Consider the following 18,362-nt stretch of genomic DNA (forward strand, 5'->3'; position numbering starts at 1 on the left):
TCGATTTGATACAATTACGATTCGATTCAATATAGATTCATTTGGGAATATGAATATTCCTATGGAAGTCGAGTGCCATGCTCGTGAGGTGGATTCTGGGACTTACAACAGTGAAAATAAATATTTTCATTGGCCCCAACACAAAAATTTCAAATGTCCACTTTGGTTAATTATTAAAGAAATGATCTCCCAGACAGTGCTGTTAATTACACTGGGGAACTTGTACTAGGTGCATTACGGAAATAATAATTTTACAAATTATATTGTATGAGTTTATCATTTTGGTCACATTTAAGCTTTTAAAAAAATAACAAATCCCTGTATTCCATCAGTAAATATGATGTTATATTACATATATATTATTTTGTTTCATGTTTATTGTTTACATGCACAGTTTGTACTATGGCTGGGCAATAGGAAAATGTAATCAGATACTGATGATATATTACAAATATCCCGATGCCGACTGCGACACTCATTGACAGATGATGAACGACAATATTGGGAAATGGCAAACTCATGGATCTGGGAACTCTGCAAATATATTTAACAGTAGTCCAGGGTGTGAAACTAGCACCCCCCACCCACCAAATGCGACTGAGGCTGAATCCAGAAGCCGTCAATGCCCGTGTCTGATTCGCTGTTTGTTCAGAGGCGTGTAGCGTATCTCGTGGAACAGGTGCATGTAAAGAGTTATCACTCTTTTTCTCTGTTTCATTCATCTAAAAAACTGTTTGCAAGAATAATGTTATCTATGAGAATGCTGTAAATGATTTCCGTATATTTAGGAGGTGCTGTGAGTTTAGTTCGCTTTATTTCCACGGGGCCGTTTGTGCTTAACATGCATTGTGAACGCAACTCTGCAGGTTCAGTAATAGATATCTTTGTATTAAAGAAACAAAGACAAAAGTGATTGAATCATAAAATAATACAAGACACTTTCACCTCGAACCAAAACTTTAGTTCTATTTTATTTTCTTTAGGCAGCATTAACTGTATTACCAAAATGCAATACAAACAGAAATTTGATAAGAACACACATTTGGCAGCATTATTTTGGGAACACAAGGGAATTTATTAGGCTTATTACAATTATTATTATTATCTTTATAATTGTCTTTAGTTCTTAATTTGTAAGCTATTAGTAATTTTCCACCTGTTGTCATTCACTGATACTTGCGTGATGGCAAATGTGGCTGTTGGAGATGGTAAATGTTTGGATTTGGGGAGGTGGTAATATAATTTTTTTGATCACTTCGTTATTTTAATAGCTTTTTTTCGTTTTGTTTAAAGTGCATTTTGAATTTAGAAATGTCTTTTGTTTAGTTTTTTCATGTTTTAATAATTTAATGTAATTTTTAAAGCAAAATCAATAAAGCAAAAATATTCACCGACCCTCTGCAGGGGGGCTGACGATGTAAATGGATATCACGATATTATTTAAGAGGTTTATCGATAAAATATTTTTTTCATATTGCCCAGCCCTAGTTTGTACTATTTACAAGTATTTACACTGATTTGTTGAACAAATGCTTAAAAACTGGTACTGTCTCTTTAAGAAAACTGGCTGTTCTGAAAAGAGCATCTGTAAATCAGCGCATGTTAACAAGCGAGGACTCAAATGGATTTACCTCATCCTTGCTATGAGTGATTAGAATTAAACATGACATTTTTTGTTGTTTTTGATCAACAAAACGTACGATTTGACTGTGTGACGAGGAGGAGGGCGTAGCCGGGCCATGAGGCTGAATCAGCTGGAGAGCGAGATAAAGGGGAGCCGGAGATGCCAGTTCAAGAGAGAGAGACACATGCGGCCGCGTTGCATGTGTGTCTGTGTTTGTTTGTTTTATGTTGAGTTTCTTATTAAACTTAATATTTACTGTTCAGCCGGTTCCCACTTCCTCCTTGCCCATCCTTTAATAATCCAGTTAAATTAGATTTTAGAGCAGGAATTACAGTATTTGCTTCATAGTAAAAAACGTGTGTGTGCATAATTCTGTATGTAAATACTGGAAGACTGTGGATTCAGCATAAACAGTACTCGCATCAGTTATAACTTGCAGGAGTTTGACCGCAGCGTACTGAAGTTACATGAACTGACATTCCCACTCAGACTCTGAAATACACCTCACATCAGCAGTCCCTCTCTCGGAGTTCGTCGGACTGCCAAAAGCTGACCACATGCTGCATGGGCTGAAGCCAGGCCACACCATACTACATGCCTTATAAATCCAAAAACCTCTTTCTGCCTCACATCCATCCCATACTCCCCATCTCTTTTCTCCTTTCTCTTTCAGAAGACGTCTAGGGAACTAAATCTAATAGCATGCACATTCTTGTGTTTTTGAGTCTTCACTCAACAATGAAATAAAAGAAAACAAATGGCCAGACTGTTTCAAATAAGAGAGTAAGAGTGTGGAAAAGGAAGAAAACAGCTTATTTTCTTAACTCACCTTAGTGAAGAATACTGAAAGGTGCGTCTCACTTCCAAGGATCCAAATAGGGAACTTTGGAGATTTGAGAAATGCACCAACCTTTCAAAGCAAAACAGAAACAGGGGTTGAGGGCCAATCTCGATATGGATGCCATGGTGGCCTGGCCAGCTACATTCCAGAACCATCACTGCGATATGACGTTTGGCAACATGTAGGAATTACAACTTAATGGTTAAAAATATTATTCAATCATTCTTTCAGCTTTTTTGGACCAGTGTTTTGGAATAGAACCATGTTTTGAAAATGTTTTTAACAGCTGGTATGTCTATAGCTGTGTACCAAAACCTGTGCAAGACAACACACTTGCCTAAAAAGAAAGCCTTTTTGGGCATCATAGGCATGTTCCGAACATTCAAACCCAACATTAGAATGCACCTATGATGCTCAAAAATGCTGTTGCGATAGACAGCTCATTAGGTTGAGGACACGGCCTATATCAGTTTATCACTTCATCTCCCTGGTTGGCAGTTATCCTATTAAACACTAAAACATGCAACTTATGAGCTGCATACTGTACATAAGCTGCACATTTGCACACTGCATCAACAAATCAAAATCTAATTAAAACTGAATGAGATGAAGAGTCAGCAATTTAACACGTGAAACACAAGACTGGGGAATTTTGCACAATAATCAAGTACGGAGAGTCCAAAGTGTAGCTCCACACACTCAGCCTACAGCTCAGAGCTCTAGCAGTGCATCCAAAAACTGAAACCACTCACACTCCACTCAAATCACTCAACAGGTAAGTATCATCAGCAGCTGATTTCGGCGGGGAGGCATTCCAGGGGTGTGCAGAATAAAAAGATCATGAATATTGTGATCGGGGCTCAGATGGTTCTATATATGAAGTGATACATTCCTTCACACCTCTTCTCCAACACAGCTCACTGCACATATCCTGAATCTCTGATTAGCAATGCACCATTTAAAATGAAGCAGCTCTTAATTACTATTCTGCTCTTTCTATTCTCCCCAGGTTAAAACAATACAGCCACCCATTCCTGCACAGGCTCATAAACCTACAGGATATGCGTGTGCCCTGTGTTGTTGGCTGAATTCCCTAATGCTCTCCACTTTAGCATGAGAAGATATGCAAGCAAGGAAGCATTTAGCCTCTGTAAAAAGAAGCACTGCACACTTGTATATCTGTATACCTAAAGGACTGTGACTGTGTCCTATGCAATGTTAACTAAGGCAGTTTTTTAGTAGAATTTTGTTTGGAAACATAATTTGACTTTGTCACACAAACCTCAAAGTACTTTCAGTTGTTTATGTTCTATCATGTATATAGAGGACATAATTAGTTCAATGTCCTTTATTTTAAGGTACTGGCAAAATAACTTTTTGATGAAATCACAATAAATGACATCAGCTCCCGCTAAATGAGACATGATGGGTAGCATTTTTTTCACAGCAATTCACTCTGGACAGTGATACTTTTGGTTCCTCACCATAAAATTCTCCAAGAACCAAAACTGTGTAAAATAGTTTGAGAGAGTGATGAGTGTGAAGCCAGTCTGTACAATGCAGTAAGTACTTCAGTAGGTTATTATGTAGAAATTTGATATCACAAATACCCTGTGGGGCTGGAAACCAGCAAAACCACAAACAAACTGTGAGTCTTGACATCTGTACACTAAGAATCTTTCACACAGCACATGCTAACACTGGTCTTGGATTTATCAACACTGCAGTCAATGGGAACACCACCAATACCACATTTTAAAGTAATGAAGATGCTGTGAGCTCCTGTGAATGAGTATAAGAGAATATATGCACCTTGCAATAGTGCAGTGACTCCATTAGTGTAAGGAAGCCAACAGAGGCTTGCTGATGGATGCCATGAAGCTCTAGGAGAGAAGATAGGATAGAAAAGGTCTGTGAAAAGCATAAAATACACATTTTAATATATTACACTCACTGAAACATAATAAACGTAATGCTGTAAAACTTTTTTAGCAGGCCATACATGTGTGCCAAAAATGGACCAAAACGTTAGATAATGCTGCCACCAAGTGGTCAGGTCTGCAATAGCAGAGCAATAGACAAACTACTGTGGCTTGAAAGTTATGAGAAAACTATAATAAAGAAAATGTCAACAGAATGCCTTAGCTTAATTACATTCAATGGATGAGCTCAATAAGCTTATAAATATTAAATTAGCTTAATGATATTCATTGAAACTTACTCATTCCAGAACATTCTCTATCACCGTCCCACACATTGGACACAGCATCACCTGTCACCAGTAGGTTAATAAGACTCTGGCTAAGAAGAAGTAAAGAAAGAATTTTATTAGTATAAGGTCAACACAGAACAGTCAGCATCTCTTCACTGTAAATATACATTTAAGCTGAATAAATAAGCTTTAGACTTTTGAGTTTAATGTATTATGTGCAGAGCTATAAACCAACATTACAGCTAAACAAATTCAGTTTAATGGTTTAAAAGTAGACCACTTAAACAATCATATGCATTGACCCACTTTATTGTTACACCAAATCCAGTGTTTCTGAATCAAAAGCAAACCACTCTGAAGCTCATCCTGTGAAAGTCGAGCATATGGATGCTCATAGACTTTGAGAGCAAACTCTATATAATGTAGCTTTTTACTTGATCAAGATTCTGCCGTGATCTTTTTTTTTTTTTTTGTGCACAGCCTAAAACTGTGGTTCCCGATTCTTGTCTCGATCCATGACACTAGTGCACAGCACTGAAGGAACATCACCTCAACCCTGACAACACGTCCAGGACCACCAACTAAAGTTTGAGATCTCTAGATTTGGCAACAGCAGACATCAGACTCATGGTACGTGATCTTTGGTGCATGTGCAAAAGGTCACTTTAGAGGAGTAAGAGAATGTAAGAGCACTGTTGCGCTAACCATGGCCAGGACTGTTATTATGAAAGCACATAGCGCGCATGAGTTCAGAAGTGGCGCTGTTCACTAGGAAGAGAAGAACATACTGCATCAGCCGCTGCATGCACGGGCACTGGAGTCGTGCATTAAAGTTATTATCAGCCTCAGCTTGGATGTATCTTGTGTTCATGTGCGTCTTATATGAGTGAGTACGGTTAATCCTACTATTTTCACTGAGTTATGTTCGTTGTTATCAGTAATTATAAAGTTATCGGCTGTGTAATGTTACGTGATAATGTTAATTAATCCGTGCTAGCTCTGCTAATTTATCTGCCGATCTACAATGTTTCGAATTATAATATTTATAATGTTATAGTAAGTCATGTGGGTAAATAATTATGATAAATGCAATGAAAGATGTTATATCAAGTGTTCACGCATCATTATGTTATCGTGTGAGGGGAGCAGCCTATAGTTTTTATGTGAATGGTCTGATAATGTGTAATGGTGATTGCTGTTATTAGAGCTCTGCTCTTTGTCTGTTGCAGAGAAACCACACTCAAACACACTCATACAATCCAAAGCTATGCAAGCTGATATACAACCCAGCCCACTTATGCATCAAACCCCCACTGGTTAAGACAAGGCTCATTTAATGAAGGACTTTACTCCATGTTTCTCCTCTAAATGTGCTTAACCTGCTCCCGCATCTCATCATTCCCACCAGTCCTAGCATGCTCATCTGCAACCATCCCAAAGGCTCATACTAATCTAAGGAAACCCATTCCCTCTGGATGCCGCAAACAGGGCCTCGTTGACTCGAACCCTCTAAAGTTCACTGCAGTCCTCAAGCTCATACCACTTGTTAAGCAGACACTGACTAACGTGCATGTAAAGGCTGACTTCTCCCTCTGATGTTGATACTCGCATACTTGTGACAATAAATCAATTTTAAGTTGATCCTTCTCTCTGTAGTATTCTGAATGACACCTGATTCACTGCTATCCGAAACTAGCCCTACAGCACCTCAAGTAGCCCTTCGCTACAGTGCAGCTATCCTAAAAACTGCCGCACTGTACAGCACTGCACCTGATCAAAGAATACATTAATAGATACCAGCATTTTACCTGCCATGGCCATACACAGGGTCAATCAGAGGTTCAGAAGTATCTTCTATCTCATTTTCTATGTTTTGAATCCCCTAAAAAAAGCATTGAAGTCAGAGTAAGCACACACTTACACACATGAGCATGGCTAATGAATGACATGAGGCTAGGAATCCAGAGGGCACATCAAATTTCGATGAGACAGGTTTCCCATGCAATCTCATTGAAGCTCATTTTTATCCTATGTTTAAAGGAAATTTTCAAAAACACATTGCCATAAAGATCTATTCATTGCTTTGTCTGTTCTCAGCTAATGTCCTCAGGTGAGTAGTAAACAAACAAAGTATGGCATACCTTTGTATGTATGACAGAGTACAGAAATAGCAGAACCCCAAATTTGTTCCTCCAAGTGTCATACAGTGACAACACAGCCTCTCTCAGCTCAGCAAGTCCCGAGAGACCTTTTCCTGAGGAAGGAGAGACCACAATGTGATTGTATATCCAGTAAGGATCTTGTCCAAATGAAAATACGGGTTGAACAGTCATGTGAAAACTATGAATAAAAGAAATAACTGAGAGAGGTGTCCTAGATCTTTTTAGACAGGGCCCAATTTAACTGTGCAGTTGGCTACTTCTGCAGCACTGCCTTTCAATATTTTACCAACATTTTATGATGGATTCCAACATGAAGGTATGAACATCAAACATGTACATGATTTGAGTTTTCTGCCAGAAACCTGCAGATTTGTATCAGGAAGAGAAGAAATGGTTTTGCCATTGAAGGAAAAAAATAAAAATAAAATACAAATCCAACGTGAAGTGAGTTTGTGCACTTACTGTACAACACTGTGAAACCTCTCAAAGCCAAGCTCCTCAGCAGCCAAAGCAGCTATACACACACCATGCAAAAACACAAACTCAATTTACAAGACACTTAGACACAGTAGTCTAAAGGTAATTTTGTGTAAAATCAAACACTGTTAATGAGAATACACATATCTCAGCAAGCTTACAATACACTGAAATATCACGCTATGTCAGATATTCTGAATTTAGAAATTCACTATCAAAGGCATATTGCAAACAATGCATCGTTTCATTGTTTAAATACACAAAATATTAAGTATTAGTGTTAGGTATTATTAAAATGGTGGCATTTGATTTGGTTCAGTTATCTGTACAACATTAAGAACTAATGTTTAAAATTCTCTTACTTGGTGCGTCAGTAGGCTGACTGGACTCAGGCTCTGGGTGGCTGTCTGTGATGTCAGAGCTGTCTGTGGTCTTGGCACGAGGCCAGGTGGCCAGGTGAAAGGCCTGTGTCTTATTGAGGCAGGCTGACTCCAGGATTTCACTGAGAGTGGAGCACAGGACCGTCTGTTGCTCTTCCTCTGTGTATACAAACACAGCACATACAGTACTGTGCAAAAGTCTTAGGCACATAAGATGTTTCACAAAAGCATTTAAGATGGTTATTTATATCTTCAGCTTTAGTGTGTCAATAGGAAATATAAATGTTAGACTCCCAAACATTAATTTTGCAAATAGAAAAGATTAGAAGAACAGGGAGCCCTGCAACAGATGTCATGGCTCCCACAAAGCCCCCCACTGAATATCGTGTCAGTCTGAGATTACATAAAGAGACAGAAGCAATTGAGACAGCCTAAATAGATAGAAGAACTGTGGCGAATTCTCCAAGAAGTTTGGAACATCCTATCTGCCAACAACCAAGACAAACTGTGTCCAGGTGTACCTAGGAGAATTGGTGCTATTTTAAAGGCAAAGGTGGTCACACCGAATATTGATTTAGCTTTTTTTATGTTTACTGGACTTTGTATGACATTAAGTGATAAATGTCATTATTTCTGAAGACATCCTCACTATGCAACATTTTTCACAAGGGCCTAAAACTTTTGCACAGTACTGTACATCGAATCATGCATCATGATTTCTAAGCTGCTTCAAATACATGGAAGGGGGAGGAAGAGCATTTGTGCTTTTGTAATAACTTTTGAGACTGTATTTTTATTTATTTATTTATTTATTTTTTGTGATGTTGATTCACTTATATTACTGGCCTGAGCTGCATTTTCCAAAAGCATTGTGAGACTAAGTTGATCGTAGAAACCATTGATGCCAGTGGTCTCTAAGATAAACTTAAGCTTGCGATGCTTTTGGGAAATGCAGCCCTGATCTTTTCCCACACATGGATGGCATTTATAATGCCAAAATTGCCTGAGTAAGAACATTTTAAGTGCCTTTTTTTATTTCACTCAGCAGACAAATAGCAAATAAAACACACACACACACACACACACACACACAAAATCATATCAATTCTCATACTTTTATCTGTTAAGTAAGTTTTCTTTAATGCATTTATGCAAAAATATGTAAACCTACAAAAGTAATCCAAAAGCAATCAGATTATCATTTCTTAAAATATAATCCAAGACATTACGCTACTGACTAGTTAGTCACGTAATTTGTAATCAGTACCAGATTATAATTCAGAAGTAATCTACCCAGCACTATACAAACACTACATTATTATGAGGGCATCAATTATGAAAAAATGTCAAATAAGATCAACACACCAGAGCGAGGAGTTGTTGATGGGAGGAGAAGAAAATGACACAATTCACTTCACCTATAACACAACAATCCAGTAAACCTGACACAATGTTTTTTCATCTGAAATCAAAACTGTTATTTACAATCTGACAAAAGACGGCTGTTGAAATAGCATTACAGATGATAAGGAACATTACTTTTAGAATTGCAAATTCCAATTATGAAGTTATTACTTTGGAATGCCACTTTTCCTGCTTCTGGAACATTAAAAGACCACAGTAAGGATATGTGCCTGTAATAAGATTAAGGATTATGTGCACTTAAAATACATAAAATATATTCAATAACATATCTGTGTAGTGTGTATAATCACATGTATAAAATTGGCAACTACTGGCATATGTCAACATAAGATGCCAAGGACACTCAGTAATTTTTTTCCTCATTAAAAAAAAAAGTTGTACTCCCTAATTAATTGTGATTTTGTAACATATGTATAAAGTCATAACCACTGATATGAGATAAAGACTCGTCATATCGGTACCCTTATTCTTTTCTACATGTCCCCTCATGGAGGAAGCCATGTTAGAATCACATGACCAGCCGAATACTACTGGCTTATTCTCTATAGCCGTCCTGTTATTTGGCACTTTTACTCATGGATTAAATTAATCTTGGCTGACTGTGAATAGTAAATTTCTACAATGGCATCTGTAACTGAAACTATTCTGTTTGAATGCTGCTGCATCCAGGCCTCTAGGTGTCAGTGTAAATTCAAGGTGACAAGCATATATATATATATATATATATATATATATATATATATATATATATATATATATATATATATATATATATATATATAAACTGAGTGCACCTTTAAAGCAACACATTGTAATTAAAAAGTTAATAACATGGGTTCTAAACCTGAATGGGTTTGAACAGGATTAGTAGGTTGAGATTATCAGTCTAGCCTAACTGCTGTTTGAGATGCTCTTAAACAGACCTTATTCAGAGCAGTGTCATTTTTTGACAGGAATGACAATGAGGCTGTGAGGGATAGATGTACATTCTTTTCAATGTGTTGTTGTACAGTTGTTTAAAGTGTTTCTGGATCATTCCGTGGACAGCACATTGAAAAAAATTATTTTCAAGAAATTTCAGTAGTAAAAAAAAAAATAACTACAGACAACATGAGTTGTGGAAAATTACAGTAGATACGATCCAGGAGTTTTTGATAGCTTTATACAGTGCATGTTATTTAAGACAGGTTAAGTCGATCCCTCACAGCCCCATATTCATTCCCATCAAAAATCAAAGAAGGCGCAAATATGAATAAGGCCTATGCCTGGCTGAGTGTATTGGACCACTCGAGGGTGGAAAGAAGGCGCAATTCCCTTTAAAATAATACTGAGCAAACCTGAGATATCCTTCCAGTTTGAGCCTTCAGTGTTAAACAGAATATTCTTCAACAGGAAAGCCTACAGGATTACATACACAAAAGCACTGTTCGTTAGGGTTACACTTAACCAGACACAATCTCAATCTGACAGTAAAGCATACATCAACATATCCATGTCTCTTCAGACAGCATTTGACTACAGAGCTAGTGGCTGCTTCCTCTTAAGTGAAATTCTCCGAGATAAAATGAGAGTTTGAGAATAGGTTATGATATCCTGTATGAATACAATCAATCAGCAGCAGTTGTGATTGAAATGTGAATGACTGTTCGTTCAAGACTACATACATTATATCACAACAATGCAGTTTTTTTTATTAGGACTACGCAAAGGCATGGATGTAGACTTTACTGCTTTTAAACTTGATCAGAACCTAAGAATAGAACCTGAAATAAAAAGGCTTGAGGGAAAGCAGGTGAATACCTGCACAGGTGCGATGACTGCACATGGCCCGCCTTCGAACTGCTCCAGTGCACTGCGTTCTGACTCACTAAAGACAAAACCTGCAGAAATAAATGCAATAAACACACAACAACCTAGTCATAAGTTTTGTCAATTCATCACGTAGGTTTATCAGCTGAACCCGGACAGAAGCAGTACACATTTTTTTCACCGTCTATGTTAACAAATGAGTGTACTTACATCGGAAGCAGAAGCAGCGTGTCAGAGCATGATAGAAGCAGTGCATGAGCTGCACATGAGCAGCAGGAGTTTCAGCGTCGTGTCTATTTTTGCAGCGCAGCTCACGCTGAATTAAAGTGACACTGCACTGTTGATGGACATCATGAAGAGGAGTTGATACGATATAGTAGATATTGCACAGAATAAGCATATATTTCAGAAACAGAATCAGCTTTATTGCTAGGTATTCTTACACATACAAGGAATTTGTCTTGATGACAGGAACTTCCAATGTACAACAACACAAAACAGCAACAAGACATAGACAATAATAAAAAAAAAAGAAATTAAAAATTGAATAAAAAGAAATACAAATTGAATAGAAAATAAAGCATTTATAGAATACACAATAAAATGTATACAAATATATACACATACACACACACACATACATACAGTTGTGCTCAAAAGTTTGTATACCCTGACAGAAATTGTGAAATTTTGGCATTGATTTTGAAAATATGACTGATCATGCAAAAAAAAAAACTGTCTTTTATTTAAGGATAGTGATCATATGAAGCCATTTATTATCACATAGTTGTTTGGCTCCTTTTTAAATCATAATGATAACAGAAACCACCCAAATGGCCCTGATCAAAAGTTTACATACCCTTGAATGTTTGGCCTTGTTACAGACACACAAGGTGACACACACAGATTTAAATAGAAATTAAAGGTTAATTTCCCACACCTGTGGCTTTTTAAATTGCAATTAGTGTCTGTGTATAAATAGTCAATGAGTTTGTTAGCTCTCATGTGGATGCACTGAGCAGGCTAGATACTGAGCCATGGGGAGCAGAAAAGAACTGTCAAAAGACCTGCGTAACAAGGTAATGGAACTTTATAAAGATGGAAAAGGATATAAAAAGATATCCAAAGCCTTGAAAATGCCAGTCAGTACTGTTCAATCACTTATTAAGAAGTGGAAAATTTGGGGATCTCTTGATACCAAGCCAAGGTCAGGTAGACCAAGAAAGATTTCAGCCACAACTGCCAGAAGAATTGTTCATGATACAAAGAAAAACCCACAGGTAACCTCAGGAGAAATACAGGCTGCTCTGGAAAAAGACGGTGTGGTTGTTTCAAGGAGCACAATACGATGATACTTGAACAAAAATGAGCTGCATGGTTGAGTTGCCAGAAAGAGGCCTTTACTGCGCCAATGCCACAAAAAAGCCTGGTTACAATATGCCCAACAACACCTTGACATGCCTCACAGATTCTGGCACACTGTAATTTGGAGTGACAAGACCAAAATAGAGCTTTATGGTCACAACCATAAGCGCTATGTTTGGAGAGGGGTCAACAAGGCCTATAGTGAAAAGAATACCATCCCCACTGTGAAGCATGGTGGTGGCTCACTGATGTTTTGGGGGTGTGTGAGCTATAAAGACACGGGGAATCTTGTGAAAATTGATGGCAAGATGAATGCAGCATGTTATCAGAAAATACTGGCAGACAATTTGCATTCTTCTGCACGAAAGCTGCGCATGGGACGCTCTTGGACTTTCCAGCACGACAATGACCCTAAGCACAAGGCAAAGTTGACCCTCCATTGGTTACAGCAGAAAAAGGTGAAGGTTCTGGAGTGGCCATCAAAGTCTCCTGACCTTAATATCATCAAGCCACTCTGGGGAGATCTCAAACGTGCGGTTCATGCAAGACGACCAAAGACTTTGCATGACCTGGAGGCATTTTGCCAAGACGAATGGGCAGCTATACCACCAGCAAGAATTTGGGGCCTCATAGACAACTATTACAAAAGACTGCACGCTGTCATTCATGCTAAAGGGGGCAATATACAGTATTAAGAACTAAGGGTATGCAGCCTTTTGAACAGGGGTCATTTCATTTTTTTCTTTGTTGCCATGTTTTGTTTTATGATTGTGCCATTCTGTTATAACCTACAGTTGAATATGAATCCCATAAGAAATAAAAGAAATGTGTTTTGCCTGCTCACTCATGTTTTCTTTAAAAATGGTACATATATTACCAATTCTCCAAGGGTATGCAAACTTTTGAGCACAACTGTACATATAATCATACATACACATACAAATGTTTTTATTTTAATTATAGCTCACAGGAAAACCAAATAATAATAATAAAATAAAAATCACACAAAAACAAAATGTTTTATATACACATACATATTCATACAGCTGAAGTCAGAAGTTTACATAAACCTTAGTCAAATACATTTAAACTCAGTTTTTCACAATTCCTGACATTTAATCATAGAAAATACCCCTGTCTTAGGTCAGTTAGGATCACTACTTTATTTTAAGAATGTGAAATGTCAGAATAATAGTAGAGAGAATTATTTATTGCAGCTTTTATTTCTTTCATCAAATTCCCAGTGGGTCAGAAGTTTACATACTCTTTGTTAGTATTTGGTAGCATTGCCTTTAAATTGTTTAACTTGGGTCAAATGTTTTGGGTAGCCTTCCACAAGCTTCTCACAATAAGGTACTGGAATTTTGACCCATTCCACCTGACAGAACTGGTGTATCACATGGTATTTCAGTTCTGCCCACAAGTTTTCTATCGGATTGAGGTCAGGGCTTTGTGATGGCCTCTCCAATACCTTGACTGTGTTGTCCTTAAGCCATTTTGCCACAACTTTGGAGGTATGCTTGGAGTCATTGTCCATTTGGAAGACCCATTTGTTACTGAGCTTTAACTTCCTGGCTGATGTCTTGAGATGTTGCTTCAATATATACACATAATTTTCCTTCCTCATGATGCCATCTATTTTGTGAAGTGCACCAGTCCCTCCTGCAGCAAAGCACCCCAACAACATGATGCTGCCACCCCCATGCTTCACGGTTGGGATGGTGTTCTTTGGCTTGCAAGCCTCAACCTTTTTCCTCCAAACATAACAATGGTCAATATGGCCAAACGGTTCAATTTTTTGTTTCATTAGACCAGAGGACATTTCTCCAAAAAGTAAGATCTTTGTCCCCATGTGCACTTGCAAACTGTAGTCTGGCTTTTTTATGGTGGTTTTGGAGCAGTGGCTTCTTCCTTGCTGAGCAGCCTTTCAGGTTATGTCGATATAGGACTCGTTTTACTGTGGATATAGATACTTGTCTATCTGTTTCCTCCAGCATCTTCACAAGGTACTTTGCTGTTGTTCTGGGATTGATCTGCACTTTTCGCCCCAAACTACGTTCATCTCTAGGAGACAGAATGCGTCTCCTTCCTGAGCGGTATGATGGATGCGTGGTCCCATGGTGTTTATACTTGCGTACTATTGTTTGTACAGATGAACGTGGTACTTTCAGGTGTTTGGAAATTGCTCCCAATGATGAACCAGACTTGTGGAGGTCCACAATTATTATTATTATTTCTTTTGATTTTCCCATGATGTCAAGCAAAGAGGCAATGTGGTTGAAGGTAGGCCTTAATTATCCACAGGTACACCTCCAACCAGAAGCTAATTGGCTAATTGTCTAAAGGCTTGACATCATTTACTGGAATTTTCCAAGCTGCTTAAAGGCACAGATAATTAAGTGTATGTAAACCTCTGACCCACTGGAATTGTGATATTGTCAATTAAAAGTGAAACAATCTGTCTGTAAACAATTGCTGGAAAAATTACTCGGGTCATGCACAAAGTAGATGTCCTAAATGACTTGCAAAACTATAGTTTGCTAATATTAAATCTGTGGAGTGGTTAAAAAATGAGTTTTAATGACTTCAACCTAAGTCTATGTAAACTTCTGACTTCAACTAATATATAAGCAGACATACGGTTTTATCATTTAAAACTACAAGTCATAGACTTAAACAAAATAAACTGCCCTTTATTATACTATTACACTGAGAGCAGATCTAAAGGGTTAACAGTAATACCCTTATACAGCTGAGTGTTGCCAAATGTAAACAAATTCACGTGACAGCACGTGTAGTCGGTAAATTCAGAACTTACCTTGTATTGAAAGACATTTGTATTAAAGTGCTCGATTGCCCTCAACTTTTTATAAGCATTAATTTAAAAAAGGAAAAACGTGGGATGCTGTACCTGGCTGTTGGTGAAGATGATGAGTTAACATATTGGAAGTGCGTACTTTTTGTGAGTAAAATATTCAACACTTAAACGTTTTGGCTGGTGTTTGAACGAATAGATATTGCTATTCTATGCTGTGCAAAATTAAAAATTTTCTCACTATATTTTTAAGCTATACTATTAAGTGTGATCGCGCCAAACCGAGTGGTCAACCCGTCCTGTTGTGCAAAACAACATTCAGGCCCCTCGTCCTCCGCCTCCACTAAATAATGATGTTTAAAAATGAGCAGAGCTTATTGTGTTGGCTGTCACTACATTAAATAATTCTATAATACTGCATTAGATTACACCAGCATCATGTAAATAAGAGTTCATGATGATCAGTCTTGTAACACGTATCAATAGCTCACTCCTGATAACCATTTTATAACTTTATTTTCTGTATAGAGCGCAGCAGTTTCTGCATTAAAAACGCTGCTGGTGTAAAAGCACACGCGTTGTTTGCAGAGAAATTGACGTGACGCACTGCTTCGGTTCGGTTCAGCTCACGCGCTGCTTCAGCGTGCGATGTAAAGCAGGCATAAGACTGTCATAGATGCTCTCTGTTATCGTGAGTCTTTGGTAGGGATAAAGAAAACCAATCAAGAACAGTCTTTTTGTATGGCACTGGGACTGCTTACCTTGAGACCACCTGCGGAATAGAGATGCTGACACTCCCCCGCCGCTGGGTCTCCCCCACACCAGATGCACCACCTCTTTACTCGTATCCGACATTTCTACTGATCTTGATCTTTAATTAATATTAATTCAAATCATGCATCAAGACCAACAAAGATTCCTGTGAAAGCTAACCGCTGTACGGCATGCGACGCGGCTAGCTGATGATAAGCAGCGCACTCCTCCTGGCCTGCTTTTGCAGCACTGATGAGTCTTGGAGATTTGGATTTGCTGAGCTAGTGGCATTGGCCACAGATGCTCTAGTGATGCATAAACAGTCCCGCGAGCGATGAATGGCCGAACGTTCGCGCCTAAAGACGTTTAAAAAACGTTTAGAACGTTAACTAGCTGCAGCATAAACACGCAACTCGTAACGAAATGACAACAACACAGCAATCTATTCACAAGATACAGGCTAGATCTTGTATTCAGTTCTTTAATGAAAGTTTTCTACATTTTCTTCCTGTCAGGGCAGGCCTGGTCTGACCTCACTGAAGTAACTGACCGAAGCTTGCTAATGTTACCTAACGTCCAAAGACGCAAAGCAAACGTTAAGCTCGTTCCTCCGACAGCTTGCTCGGCTGTTTTTTTTTTTGTTTTTTTTTTTTTTAAGAGTATCCAACGCTTGACAGCTGCACTCTACACCACCCATAAAAATAAAATAAAAATTCGTTGAATTTAAGTTTTGAGAAACAAATTGTCGCCTGACTGGCAGAGGTAATAGAAGAACGCTCAGTTCATTCAGTTTGTTTACTACGTGCCTCCACCTCAAGTTCGACTCTGTGAGAGAGTAGTGATTGGTTCAAATCGAGAAGGTTCTAGTGACATCGACTGTGGGAGAGGCTTGATTGGCTGATTCAAACATCAATCACACGACTTTGCTTTGGCATAACGTGCTACCCATAGACATATAAATACATAATACATAATTGGCCGCTTTGGCCCGTTGCTGTGATACGTCAACGCGTCCGCCATATTGGACCAGGCAAGACTGCATCGTAAACAAATACAAGTAAACGGGGAGCTGCGGGTTTAATGGATAAAAAGCACAATAACGTTTACATTCCTCAACCGATTCCAATGGTTTATGATCTACGTGGAGTACAAAAAAGTTCTGTCTCCAGTTACTTAGAATCTCGATAGTTAAACTTGGAAAATTATTCAATGTCATCAGGAATTGTGAAAACTCAAGCTTGTCAAGCATAGATTTAGCTTATTTTTCTTGGTTAATAATTGTGGAGACGTGCCTAATATAATATAATTTAATGTACATGAAATTTGAATAAAGTTTTTTCATTGTGGAAATAGCTTTTTCTGTTTTCAACCCAATCATTTTAGCTTTTCTTCTGCTCCAGGTCAGAACACAGCTCGTTCACTTTGAAATACTGAAAAAAAAAAAAAAAAAAAAATAGAAATAGTGCATCTTTAAGTACTAATAATTGATCATCATTGAGAAAAATGGAACAAAATCGGCAAATACAAATCAAATAGTGAGACACTGGCAGTAAGTCTGCTTTCTGTATTTTTATAGCAATAAAATAACTTGTAGAATATACAGTCAATAAAAAAGAAAATAGTAAATATAATAGTGAGTAGTGTACAATAATATAATAGTATAAGTAGTATAATATAATACAATAGTATAATACCAATAATAGACTGATAATAGCAAATAGTATATGTAGTATAAAGAGTAGTATAATACAGTCAATAACAAAATAGAAATAGTAAATAAAATAGTGAGTAGTGAATAGTACAATAATATAATAGTATAATAATAATAATTTCTCAAAATCTGTCGAACGACAAACCCTGATATGTACACAAGGGCATTGTCCACAAGGCTACCAAAGCGGATTGGCAGGTAGCTATGGCCACACACAATTGCAGAGATGTTAACAAAAGGGGATGGAAGCTCTTCAGTTTCTTCTGCTGTTAGAGCAGAGGACATCTCAACGGCAGACAGGGACACGGTCTCATCCTGTGCTGCCACGTTTCCTGAAGTGCTTGGAGAGACACCGCACCGGACCATGAGATGGCAGAAAATGCCATGGAACTGGTCTGCAGAAGGGTTGTTGTTCCAGCCCCCTAAAAAACAAACACACAGAGAGACACACAACACTTAAAGGAATAGTTCACCCAAAAATGAAAATTTGCTGAGAATGTACTCACCCTCAGGCCATCCAAGCTATATATGACTTTCTTTCTTCATCTGATGAAGATGAAGTTCCCTATCTGTCACTCACTCGACGTTGTGTCGATGTAGTGACACTAGGGGTCACTCTTGGGAGCCCGAGACACCTCTGGTCTTTGATAAAAGGCCAATGAAAATTGGCGAGTGGTATTTGCATGCCACTCCCCCGGACATACGGGTATAAAAGGAGCTGGTATGCAACCACTCATTCAGATTTTCTCTTCGGAACCGAATGGTCATGCTCATTGAGCTGAATATTA

At 38.0% G+C, this 18,362-nt stretch overlaps 1 protein-coding gene across 8 annotated transcripts in view; it reads right to left on the reverse strand.

The window, feature by feature from the left end:
• The window catches only part of LOC127453002 (ubiquitin carboxyl-terminal hydrolase MINDY-3-like), a 92,302-nt gene extending 75,636 nt beyond the window's left edge, over positions 1 to 16,666 (reverse strand). The window contains exons 1-12 of one of the 8 annotated variants that reach the window (XM_051718974.1): positions 15,872 to 16,666; positions 11,141 to 11,267; positions 10,922 to 11,001; positions 10,459 to 10,519; positions 9,062 to 9,114; positions 7,679 to 7,855; positions 7,302 to 7,353; positions 6,819 to 6,931; positions 6,486 to 6,559; positions 4,687 to 4,766; positions 4,278 to 4,348; positions 2,454 to 2,534 (exon numbers count right to left, since the gene is read on the reverse strand). In XM_051718974.1, coding sequence (XP_051574934.1) covers positions 2,454 to 2,534; positions 4,278 to 4,348; positions 4,687 to 4,766; positions 6,486 to 6,559; positions 6,819 to 6,931; positions 7,302 to 7,353; positions 7,679 to 7,855; positions 9,062 to 9,114; positions 10,459 to 10,519; positions 10,922 to 11,001; positions 11,141 to 11,186 — 888 coding nt within the window. In that variant the 5' untranslated portion in view covers positions 11,187 to 11,267; positions 15,872 to 16,666. The other 7 variants (XM_051718976.1, XM_051718975.1, XR_007899348.1 and 4 more) reach the window with 7 other exon arrangements.
• Positions 16,667 to 18,362: the final 1,696 nt, after the last annotated feature.

Source organism: Myxocyprinus asiaticus, chromosome 15, assembly GCF_019703515.2.
Source record: "Myxocyprinus asiaticus isolate MX2 ecotype Aquarium Trade chromosome 15, UBuf_Myxa_2, whole genome shotgun sequence".
Lineage (NCBI taxonomy): Eukaryota > Metazoa > Chordata > Actinopteri > Cypriniformes > Catostomidae > Myxocyprinus > Myxocyprinus asiaticus.